This window comes from Salmo trutta, chromosome 32 (genome assembly GCF_901001165.1).
Source record: "Salmo trutta chromosome 32, fSalTru1.1, whole genome shotgun sequence".
NCBI classification, from domain to species: Eukaryota; Metazoa; Chordata; class Actinopteri; order Salmoniformes; family Salmonidae; genus Salmo; species Salmo trutta.
Genome location: NC_042988.1, coordinates 18,212,140 through 18,224,869, shown reverse-complemented (window position 1 = coordinate 18,224,869; position 12,730 = coordinate 18,212,140). Strand labels below are relative to the sequence as shown.

Sequence of the window (12,730 nt, the reverse complement as noted above, 5' to 3'; positions counted from 1 at the left end):
ATCTACCAACGCCACGTTGCACCACAGACTGTCCAGGAGTTGGCGGATGCTTTAGTCCAGGTCTGGGAGGAGATCCCTCAGGAGACCATCCGCCACCTCATCAGGAGCATGCCCAGGCGTTGTAGGGAGGTCATAAAGGCACGTGGAGGCCACACACACTACTGAGCCTCATTTTGACTTGTTTTAAGGACATTACATCAAAGTTGGATCAGCCTGTAGTGTGGTTTTCCATTTTAATTTTGAGTGTGACTCCAAATCCAGACCTCCATGGGTTGATAAATTGGATTTCCATTGATTATTTTTGTGTGATTTTGTTGTCAGCACATTCAACTATGTAAAGAAAAAAGTATTTAATAAGATTATTTATTTCATTCAGATCTAGGATGTGTTGTTTAAGTGTTCCCTTTATTTTTTTGAGCAGTATACTTTCAGTGCCTTTAAGCGAGTGTGGAAAATCCATGGTTGTGTCCTCATCATATTATCTTACTCTCTGTAGTTGTTCCAGTGGTGATATAAAGGGCCTGTCTCCAAGAGACCTGCTAGACATGTTCTGTGCTTCTGTACGCGAGATGTCTCCCTGTTGCAACTTGTATTAAACTGAATTGATGTATGATTGTCTATATCCACAACTGCTTTTCTCTTTTGTTCAATGTAAAATACTCTTTACCGTATTGTACTCAATTAACCTGTTGCACTTTTGTCCTTATAACACACAACTAGCTAGTCTACAGTAAAATCAGTTGAATGGTTTATCTTTATGAAATTACCAAATAAAATATTTTCAGCTGTATTTGTGTTGTTCCACATTTTATTTCTAAGACAAAAGTTAGTTATTTTTTTTTACATTTTCCTTTTCAGAAACGTGTATGTATTTGAGAAGGTTACACAGGCCAACTGGGTATTAAGGTGAAGATATGTGTGAAGATATCAATTCAAAATGCCAATATTAAAGGTCCAATGCAGCCATTTTTATCTCAATATCAAATCATTTCTGGGTAACAATTAAGTACCTTACTGTGATTTTTTTTTCAATTAAAATAGTCAAAAAATAAACAAAAATAGCTTTTTAACGAAGGGCAATTTCTCAAGCAAGAATTTTGCTCGGACTGTCTGGGAGTGGTCTGAGTGGGAAGAGGAAAAAGGAAAATAAGATGTTATTGGCAGAGATGTTTGGAACTCTCTTTCTTATTGGTCTATTAACTAATTTATCACACAGCGATGTCAAAATGGAAGGCCAAAACTCCATCCCACCAAAACAGGCAGAAATTTCAGCCGATCTTTTCAAACAGCTCATACACTAAAAGAGCATCATCATAACTTTCACAGTATTATTCCAATGTCACAGTGTGGAAATATACACTCAGTGGTCAGTTTATTAGGTACACCTATCTTGTACTGGGTCGGACCCCCCTTTGCTTCCAGAAAAGTCTGAATTCGTTGGGGCATGGAAATGTTGCTCAATTGGTATCATGGGACCTAACGTGTGCCAGGAAAACATTCCCTACACCATTACACCAATGGTGTATGGCACCAGGCAGGATGGTGCCATGGACTTCTGCTGCTTATGCCAAATCCTGACTCTGCCATCAGCATGACTGTCCAGTGTTGTTGATCGTGTGCTCACTGGAACCGCTTCCTCATATTTTTAGCTGATAGGAGTGGAACCCCTTGTGGTTGTCTGCTGCAATAGCCCATCCGTGTCAAGGGCCGACGAGTTGTGTGTTCCGAGATGTCGTTCTGCACACCACTGTTGTACTGCGCCATTATTTGTCTGTTTGTGGACTGCCTGTTAGGTTGCGCCATTCTTGCCATTCTCCTTCGATCTCTCTCATCAACGAGCTGTTTTCGCCCACAGAACTGCCGCTGACAGCATGTTATTTTTGTTGCACCATTCACTGTAAACCCTTGACACTGTCGTGTATGAAAAGCCCAGGAGGCCGGCCGTTTCTGAGATACTGGATCCGGTGCGCCTGGCACCGACGATCATACCGTGCTCAAAATTGCTTAGTTCACTCGTTTTGCCCATTCTAACGTTCAATCGAACAGTAACTGAATGCCTCGATGCCTGTCTGCCTGCTTTATATAGCAAGCCACGGCCACATGACTCACTGTCTGTATGAGCTAACCATTTTCGTGAACAGGGTGCAAACTGGTCACTGAGTGTATATAAAACACAGGATAATCATATTTTTGACTGCACTGGGCCTTTAAGTAGGGTGAATTCAGAGTAAGTGGAACAGTTTTTGTCTCATGTAACCTCTTTCGGCATCTATCCAACATGTTAACCCAACACTATCCAACATATTAGCCCAACACATGATACATGTCAAAAATCCTCAAGATCTTTCCTAATCACACAAGAAAACAAATGTTGATGTCATATTCACAGGAGGCATTACACACCCATTTGTGTGCACTGAGTCCAAAAAAAATTAAGTTCGCATTTGGCAAACCGGGGCAGCAGGTTAGAAAAACTGGGACACCATTATTATAGTCCTAATTGTACCCCAATAACAATTCAATAAAACGTTGTGTGATTAAAAAACATCTGAGGATTTCAGAAATGTATCATGTGTTAGGCTAATATGTTGGATAGATGTCTGAAGAGGTTACAGAAGTCGGAAATGCAAAAAAGGTCCCACTTTTTCTGAATTCACTCAAATAACAGTACTAATAACAGTACTACGAGACATAATTAACAGGATATAGTACTACAAGAACCAGAGCCCTGACTAACCTAAGTACAGGAGGTCCCTAATGTAAACTGGATCTCTTTCAACCATTGGAAAAGCTTATAAGACTGTCCAACTTTAGCTACTCCGTACTGTCCTACCACATGGAGTAGCTAGTCCGGGTATGGCCACCAAGACTATTTTCATTGACCTCCCCCCTTTTGTTTTTACACCGGATCCCACTCCAGTTGCCGCTTCCTCCTCCCTCCAGGTCAAACTTTACCCCCAGTACCCTTATGTCAGTCATTTTAACTGTCAGTGGTAGTCTGGACAAGTCTGGGTCTGCCCATGGCCTGAAAAATTGGGCTTCTGTCTTGTCTCTGTTCAGTCTCACCCCAGAGGCTCGTCCGTACCAGGCAGTCCTGTCCAGGGTCCTGTTGACAGATAAAAGGTTGGTGCATAAAATGTTGGGGATGGCGGGTTAGTCAACCACAGGAGGGGGTCGGCACCTTAATTGGGGAGGGCGGGTTAGTCAACCACAGGAGGGGGTCGGCACCTTAATTGGGGAGGGCGGGTTAGTCAACCACAGGAGGGGGTCGGCACCTTAATTGGGGAGGGCGGGTTAGTCAACCACAGGAGGGGGTCGGCACCTTAATTGGGGAGGGCGGGTTAGTCAACCACAGGAGGGGGTCGGCACCTTAATTGGGGAGGGCGGGTTAGTCAACCACAGGAGGGGGTCGGCACCTTAATTGGGGAGGGCGGGTTAGTCAACCACAGGAGGGGGTCGGCACCTTAATTGGGGAGGGCGGGTTAGTCAACCACAGGAGGGGGTCGGCACCTTAATTGGGGAGGGCGGGTTAGTCAACCACAGGAGGGGGTCGGCACCTTAATTGGGGAGGGCGGGCTCTGGGTAATGTCTGAAGAGGAATAGTTAGAAGGGTATCAAACACATGGTTTCTATGTGTTTGATGCGATTCCATTTGTTCCGTTATTATGAGCCATCCTCCCATCAGCAGCCTCCACTGGGGTCAACCCACGAAGTACTAGTATGTATTTACAGTTTGGCACAGTGCAATTATTTATGACATGTTTACAACCTTAACATCAAAACAAAAACAAAGTTATGTCACTGATCTTACCTTGTGCTTTTTTTGGGGGGGGGGCTGTTTAAAGCTTGCTCTGCCCTCCACTATAATCTCACCTAAATTAAGTGATGTGATTTCGATAATTTGGTTTCTCTGCAAGTGCCTAGTAATAATAATTTTGTAATAATAGTTTTGTCAGACCAAGAAATAAACACGTCAGGACAAAGCTGTCCCAGTTTATTTGACGTCCCACACTTTCCAAATTCAACCTATATACGAATAACAAAATGTAAGCATGAATGGCAAGTTGACAGTGTAGGATCAAAGAACTGATCACAGGTAGGCTTTCAGTGCCAGTTAGTCAGCGCAGACTGGTCGCGTGTGCGAAGGAGAGGGGCGGAAGCTATACTGTTACATGCGCATTATCACAATGACATCATGGTCTGACTGTAGCATTGCATCGTAGATACGGCATGTAAACGGGGGAAAAGAAAAAGGACATGGATACAAATATATTTAATTTCTCAATAAAAAAGACTATCATAAGAATGAGGAAGCGATGGTAATATATGCAAGTAACGCAACCGAAGACAGGACCCTATTATTTCAGTGCATATTAGGTATTCCACGGATAATCCATAGTTGCAGCCGTGTTCGCCATGGCTAACTCATGTGCGACAGTGGAGATGGCGTCATTGGAATGTGCTGCCTCGAATCTGGGTGAGAGACTATTGAAACAGTAATAGCCAACTGTCGTTGTTGCTAGCAGGTAGATGTTCCATTGGCATCAAAAAATATGGCATTTGTATAGCATTTTTTTTAACAGCTTCCACCGAAAAGAAACAGCAGCACTCAGAAATCTGTAATGTAGGCTAACTACATTTCTCAGCCCCCAACCATTATAAATATAATAGACCTACATATTATATGGGTGATAATAGGAAAACAGTAGGCCTATGTCAGATAGTAATTTCAAAGTAGGTTACACTTTTAGATTGGTTAGGTCAGTATAAATTACTGTAATTTGTGTCACAGCATGTGAAGCACCACCGGAGCCTGACAGTGGGGCGCTGAGGATGGTACTGGTGGGGAAGACAGGCGCAGGGAGAAGCTCTTCTGGTAACACCATCCTAGGGAGGCAGGCATTCCGGGTGGACATCTCTTCATGTTCTGTAACTGGTCAGTGTGACAGACAGAGTGGAGCTGTGGCTGGGAGGAACCTCACTGTGGTCGACACCCCAGGGTTCTTCGACACGCGCCTCTCCCCTCAGGAGCTAACAGCTGAGGCAGGACGCTGTGTGGTGCTGTCCGCCCCTGGCCCCCACTCCTTCCTGGTGACCCTTCAGCCTGGCAGGTTCACTCAGGAGGAGCGGGATGCCCTGGAATGGGTCAAGGCCACTTTTGGACCAGGAGTCCTCAGATACACAGTAGTACTGTTCACCTGGGGTGACCAGCTTCAGGGAAAAAGCATGGAAGACTTCCTGAAGGAGAGCCAGGAGCTCCAGGAGTTTGTAAGTAGATGTCAGGGGGGATACCATGTCTTTAACAACAGCAACAAGATAACAGACTGCACTCAGGTCACAGAGCTCCTGGAGAAGATAGACAAGATGATGACGCAGAATGGAGGTGGCTGTTACACCAACCTGATGTACCAGGAGGCAGAGAGAGCCATCAGAGAAGTGCAGGAAGGAATTCTGGGAGAGAGAAGGATGACTCCATTGAAGCAGGAGGAGGATGGGGTGAAGACAGGGCCAGCGCCTCAGGGACCGGAGGCAGAGAGAATGAGAAGGAGGGAAGCGGAGGAGAGGAGAAGAGAGGAAGAGGAAGCCAGAAAGAAGGCAGAGAAGTTGTTCTGGTGTGAGCTGGTGTCTGCCCTGGGGAAGGGGGCGGCAGAGGGAGCTGGAGTAACAAGCAAAGGGAAAGGGAAAGCAGTGAAAAAGGTTAAGGCGATAGAGAGGGCAGCAGCTTTGGCCACCACACCGCTGTCAATCACATCAGCTGCCAAAGTGGTGGGAGGAGCTGTGAGAGAGGGAAGTAAAGTGCTTTACAAACACCGCAAAACTCTCCTACACTGACGGGGACTTTTAATATCCACTATTATTCACTGTATGGTGCTGGGTTATCAGGTAGAAGATGAGGGTCTTAAATAACCAGTATATTTTTTCTGTCTCTAAAGTGCAAATTAGTTTTTACACACTTATTTATCACTCAAATGTGTTCTTTGAAAAATTATCACAATAACTTCATAAGGCGGGCTTGCTAAAGAGCACAGATGCACTTTCTTCCATTGTCAGTCATAGTTGATTAAGCTATTATTGCACTAACACATGGAGGTAAATGAACAGAAAGTTAATAACAGTTGATAGAATGCAATTGCAGTGTAATACCACTGGAATGGAACTGCAACCATCATCCTGAATAGAAGCCCAGCCCTGACAGTTGAAGTGATGCTATTTGTCCAGGTTGTCATAGTGCCACGGGAGTAAACAAGCATTCATTATTGAATACTCAATAGAAAAGTAAAGTGTGCTGTGAATTTTTGAATGGTGTGAATCGCTAGTGTGAGTATGCAGGAGTAAACATCCTGGTGTGATGAAACACAATTTAAAGTAATCAACACGAAGAACCTGATGAACCAGTAAAGGTACCTTTTACTGACCTGATTTACAAATGATGAAGGTTCTTTGTATTAAAATGTTGATCATTACAACATGGGCACCACAGTTGTAAAAGTTTGGCACACATATACAAATTTAGTAGTACCAAGATACTTAGTGTAAGTACCTTTCCATTTTGTTGAAGCATTAATCTGCCTTTGCCATTGTAATCCTGGTTCCAAAATGTTGAACTCTAGTTAGTGAGAAATAACTGTTGATGCCTCATCAAATACAAAATATATTTTGTTTGAACTGTGACATCACACAAATGTGTATTCGTTTTGCTTAATGAAATGCATTAATATTAAAGGAATGGAAATGACTGGTAAAATCAAAGTACAGAATACAACGTATTTAAGAAGAACCATGGCTCAGTCAAGAAGTGGACAGATAAGAGTTTCATACATGACAGTGTGTTCTGTATGGCATCTCCATGGACTTATTTTCAGAAAGGGAAGAACATAGCATAACTCTTGACAAGGATGGCAAATATCACCCATAGCAGCCTAAATACAAGACTCCCAATGAGCTCTGCTTGGTGAAACAATGTAAGCCTTGAAGGTTGGTCACTGTTATATATAGATATTGTGAAAAGACAGGAAAGCAGAACAAATGTCTCACATATATACAATGTTTACACCATTTTGATGTAATAAGACATTCAAAATATACCATTTACTAGAAAAGAAAAATTAAGGCACAAACTCTATTGGACTAATTCAAGAGGGAAAATATCAGCTTCCCTGAAAAAAAGTATAATAAAATAAAAATTCCCACAGTATTTAATTTGCTCAATTCCCATTAACATTCAGTTCCACACACAAAAACATAGGACAAAGTTCTTTGGTAATTTTAGTCTAGGGAAAAGCACACATTCACTAAGGCTAAACAACAAACACACCAGGTACCAACAACACGACGGTTGCCCTCTGGGTACAGTATATACCCCCCGGGGTATACAGGGGGTACTGTGACACTGCAGACTGTAGTCCATTACTAAGTATGATTGGAGGGCAGAGGTGCTGTCAGTTACTGATCTGCTCAACTGTCGCTTAAAGCAGCACTGACTCTTTAGATGGGCATGGGCAGGGACATCTTTCCACTTCCTCTGAGCACTGGAGAGGGACAAAGGCAAAGAGGGAAAGGTAAATGGGATGAAACATGTACTAGAAATATAATACAAAGTCAAAATCACTCCCTGGCTCATACTTACCCCTGGTAACGTAAAGGTAGAAGAAGTCACAGTAGAAAATCGTCTGCACCACACCGGACACCACAGCAATCTGGTCAAAGAAGCCCTCGGTGTGGTAGCGCCACACCCAGTTAGCCAGGTACAGGGCTCGGTAGAGACCCAGGAAGAACAGGTAGTGGGTGGTGATGGACTCTGCCTCGCCGGTCTTGGTGATCATGAAGAGCTGGGGCAAGATGGCCACTGACTCCAGGTAGATGGAGAAGGTCCACAGGATCTGTGCACCAAAGATATGCATTCAATCAAGTATGAGGTCTGACATGCACATGTACAAACACATCAAGGGACCCTTTACCAGTCAAGTTGAGACTTCTAGGCCAATATTCCACAAAAGCAAATATTTGGGGTTTTAGTTGCCCCTCATTTACATTATCTATACCATGATGTGATATAATAGCTAATGAAATTATATAGCTAACTAACAAAATAAAGGAAATGCTTGAGTAAATGAGGGATATAAAGTATATTGAAAGCTGGTGCTATTAAACTATCTCCTCATGCTTAGGGTCATGTATAAAAATGCCCAGTTGCCCATTATTTTGGCTATCATGGCTAGAAGAGCTCTCAATGACTTGAAAAGAGGGTTCCCTAAGGGGGGTTTGAAGGGTGTGTGTGTCTCAGTCACCAGATCTCCACACAATTGAACACTTATGAGAGATTCTGGAGCGGTGCCTAAGATGCATTTTCCACCACCATCGACAAAACACCAAATGACAGAATTTCTTGTGGAAGAATGGCGTCGCATCCCTCCAATAGAGTTCAGGACACTTGTAGAATCTATGCCAAGGTGCATTTAAGCAGTTCTGGCGGCTTGTGGTGGCCCAACGCCCTATTATGACACTTTAAGTTGGTGTTTTCTTTATTTTGGCAGTTACCTGTATGTTCAGTATGTATTGAACCTGGCACATTTACCTCCAGAGGGGCAAATGCATAGTTTTCCAGGAAGGAAAGCCCAGCCACAGGCACAAGTAGGAACTCAACACGGAATGAGTCACTCTCTGAGTCGAAGGTGCTCCTGAAGCGCATGTAGATCAGGTACACAGTGGCATATGCCAAAGCCAGGAACACCACCTGAGCACACAAGACAGCGGGAAGGAGTTTAGGTTAGAACACAAATCATTGATTGGTTGGCTTCTTTGTAGGATACTATCATCTACCTTACCTTCATAACTGTGTTGTAGATGGAGATTACGCTAGTGAACAGGTCCAAGTATCTTGTAGTGAAGACTAATGCAAAAAGCACCTGAGACTTCCCAGAAATACCTGCAGAAACACACAACAGTCATTAATCTCACGTATGGGGTGGCAGGTAGCTTAGTGGTTAGAGCGTTGGACCAGTAACCGAAAGGTTGCTAGATCGAATCCCTGAGCTGACAAGGTGAAAAAAAATGTGTCATTCTGACCCGAATAAGGCACTGTTCCTAGCCCGTCATTGTAAAACAAGAATTTGTTCTTAACTGACTTGCCTAGTTAAATAAAAAATATTCAACAATTTCATGAGCTGGGGATAGCAAAACATCATCAATGCGGATATCTGAGGTATGGTTAGACGAACTCTTTGCCACGTAACATTCTTGTGCGTCGAAGTAGACAAGTCGAATTGATTTACTCTCTAACCAATTATAATCATTGTTGCAACAAAGTAACACATTAACTGTTGAGTGCTCGGTGGCATGACATGATGTGAGCGTTGCAGACCCAGTACTAGGAGTGTGAGGTCAACTTCCCAACTGAGATGGACAGATGCATTACTTTTCCCTTGCCTGGCTACCACGGATGTTAGTTTCTTCTCAGAAATGAAGTAGGCCTATTTAGCGAACATAGAGCAGCGGGATAATTCCGTTTGAGTCGTCAGGCCATGTGTCCCCAAGTTTGTTAAACAGATATTAGGCCTATGAATGAACAAATCAATAAATCATTAACAGCAAGACTTCCCTGTAAACAACTACATATCAAATAATCCCACTGTCAACATACCAGCACAGGATTTGGACCTCCATATCTTCATAAATAGAATGACGATAGCAACGAGATGTGACACGTCACCGGCTAAACGGAAGATATTCATAGTGTTGTTTTGGTATTCTAAAAAGAAAGAGCCGAAATATTGGTACAAGTCAAAACAATAAGGTATGTAAAATGAGACTCCTCTAAAAAAAAAAAGCCCAAATAACTCCAATGTTCCCAAATGTTATGTCCTCTTGTTCTTTGGAAATCACTACAAATGCTCATAAATGTTCATTCTAGATATTCTGCATAGGGATTCCTCTGCAGCACTGTCCGCAAAGGGCTGGTAAAGTTGGTCAGACCTGTGGCGGTGACGTGGCTGCCAGTTTCTGCAAAATCCGTATTGCCTCTGGCGCTCAAATTACAGCCAGACTGGGGCGTGAAAGCATGAGCACTGAAGTGGGCTGTCACTAAGAAATAGTCCATATGTGACCTTCTTCAACAGCAGATGGAGACAAATAGCAGTAAGTAAACCGTTTATTTTACAGGACTATCTCTCGATATAAAACGACATTATTATGTAGTATTGGTTGTGGCCAATAACTCCATCATTATCCATCCCCATAGACTCATGATTGTAGGCCTAAATGCTTGGGAAATTCATGTTTATATAAGGTACCCCATCTGCTTCAATGATAAAGCGTTGGCTGCGGTTAGCATTATGTTTTGGCTTAATAGTCTTGTTCACCAGTTAAGAAGCCTGGCATATAGTTTAGCCTACTATGTCCTAACTAGGGTTGCAAACGGTCAGAAACCTTCGGGTAAATTTCAGGAATTTTTCTGGAAATTTTCCATGGGAAGTTAAGCCCGGGAATTTTGGGAATTTTGCTTAAATTCATCAAAAAGGTTTTTTGTGGGATACACATAAGGCAATTATAGGTCTTGTGACATGTTTTGGTTAAACTATCCCCAATTCAATGGAATTGCAACCCTCTGCATGCACAGTGCATTCTTCCATCACATGTACAGCTGATTCTCAAGATCTTGCACACTAATGAGATGCTGTTGAGTCCACGCTACTACACTGTCTGAGCCAAGGACTACATGCCTTCTGGTAAGTTTTCATTACAGTACTGGGTGGGGTGAATATATTTTATATGACAGGCATGATTTTTTGTTAACTAGTAAATAGTAGCTTACAGCAAAGTTTTTTTTATTTTATTTTTTATTTCACCTTTATTTAACCAGGTAGGCCAGTTGAGAACAAGTTCTCGTTTACAACTGCGACCTGGCCAAGATAACACAAAGCAGTGTGACACACACAACAACAAATGGAATAAACAAACGTACAGTCCAATAACACAATAGAAAAAAAAGTCTATACACAGTGTGTGCAAATGGCGTGAGGTGGTAAGGCAATAAATAGGCCATAGTGGCGAAGTAATTACAATTTAGCAAATTAACACTGGAGTGATAGATGTGCAGATGATGTGCAAGTAGAAGTACTGGTGTGCAGAAGAGCAAAAAAGTTAAAAACAATATGGGGATGAGGTAGGTAGATTGGATGGGCTATTTACAGATGGGCTGTGTACAGCTGCAGCGACCGGTTAGCTGCTCAGATAGCTGATGTTTAAAGTTAGTGAGGGAGATATGTCTCCAACTTCAGCGATTTTTGCAATTCGTTCCAGTCATTGGCAGCAGAGAACTGGAAGGAAAGGCAGCCAAAGGTGGTGTTGGCTTTGGGGATGACCAGTGAGATATACCTGCTGGAGCGCGTGCTACCGGGTGGGTGTTGTTATGGTGACCAGTGAGCTGAGCTAAGGCGGAGCTTTACCCAGCAAAGACCTATAGATGACCTGGAGCCAGTGGGTCTGGCGACGAATAAGTAGCGAGGGCAGCCGACGAGAGCATACAGGTCGCAGTGGTGGGTAGTATATGGGGCTTTGGTGACAAAACGGATGGCACTGAGATAGACTGCATCCAGTTTGCTGAGTAGAGTGTTGGAGGCTATTTTGTAAATTACATCGCGAAGTCGAGGATCGGTAGGATAGTCAGTTTTACGAGGGTATGTTAGGCGGTGTGAGTGAGTCGGCCCGAGAATTGAACCCAGAGAAAAAGAGTCGGCCCGAGAATTGAACCCTGTGGTACCCCCATAGAAACTGCCAGAGTTCCGGACAACAGGCCCTCCGATTTGACACACTGAACTCTATCTAAGAAGTAGTTGGTGAACCAGGCGAGGCAGTCATTTGAGAAACCAAGGCTGTTGAGTCTGCCAATATGTAAGGGCTGTTGTGAGAGAGAGTAGACCAAGGTGCAGCGGAGTTAATGTTCATCATGATATTTAATTTAATAAAGAACACTACACAAAACAAAATGAGAAAACTGACAGCCAAACACTCCGCCTGTCGGCTCCGGACAGGCAGGCAGCTCTGGCGGCTCTGGACTGGCGGGCACAGGACTGACCAGGATGGGGAGACCCACTGGAGGCCTGGTCCGTGGAGCAGGCACAGGACTGACCAGGATGGGGAGACCCACTGGAGGCCTGGTCCGAGGAGGAGGCACAGGACTGACCAGGATGGGGAGACCCACTGTAGGCCTGGTCCACAGGAGAGACCAGGATGGGGAGACCCACTGGAGGCATGGTCCGTGGAGCAGGCACAGGACTGACCAGGAATGGGGAGACATGCAGGAGGCCTGGTTCTGGGCGCGGGCACAGGATAGACCGGGTCCTGAAGACGCACTGGAGGTCTAGAGCGCACGGCCTGCACAACCCATCCTGGCTCGATGCCCAATCTCCCCCGGCAGATGTTAGGAGCTGGGATGTAACGCACCGGGCTCTCCACGCGTACTGGGGACACCGTGCGCTTTACTGCATAACACGGTGCCTGACCAGTACTACGTTGCCTCCTGTAAGCACGGGGAGCTGGCTCAGGTCTCCAACCTGACTCTGCCACACTCCCCGTGTGCCCCCCCCCAAAAAAAAAAAATTGGGGCTGCCTCTCGGGCTTCCTTGCCAGCCGTGTTCCCTCATACCGTTGGTCCTTCTTTCCTGCTGCCTCCACTCTTCTGAGTGCCTCTACCTGTTCCCATGGGAGGCGATCCCTTCCGACCAGGATCTCT

At 44.3% G+C, this 12,730-nt stretch overlaps 2 protein-coding genes across 2 annotated transcripts; one reads left to right on the top strand and one right to left on the bottom strand.

Annotated features, from left to right (window-relative positions):
* The first annotated feature begins 4,194 nt into the window (after positions 1-4,194).
* Positions 4,195-6,677, top strand: LOC115171316 (GTPase IMAP family member 7-like). Its single transcript, XM_029728016.1, has 2 exons — positions 4,195-4,477; positions 4,793-6,677. The coding sequence occupies exons 1-2, from the start codon at positions 4,417-4,419 to the stop codon at positions 5,830-5,832; spliced, it is 1,101 nt and encodes a 366-aa protein (XP_029583876.1). The 5' UTR covers positions 4,195-4,416; the 3' UTR covers positions 5,833-6,677.
* Positions 6,678-6,693: 16 nt separating this feature from the next.
* LOC115171317 (ER lumen protein-retaining receptor 3) lies at positions 6,694-10,030 on the bottom strand. The gene is made up of 5 exons (XM_029728017.1): positions 9,641-10,030; positions 8,826-8,926; positions 8,576-8,734; positions 7,628-7,880; positions 6,694-7,529 (listed from the first exon to the last, which is right to left on the bottom strand). Exons 1-5 carry the CDS (start codon positions 9,729-9,731, stop codon positions 7,486-7,488), a joined length of 648 nt encoding a protein of 215 aa, XP_029583877.1. The 5' UTR covers positions 9,732-10,030; the 3' UTR covers positions 6,694-7,485.
* Positions 10,031-12,730: the final 2,700 nt, after the last annotated feature.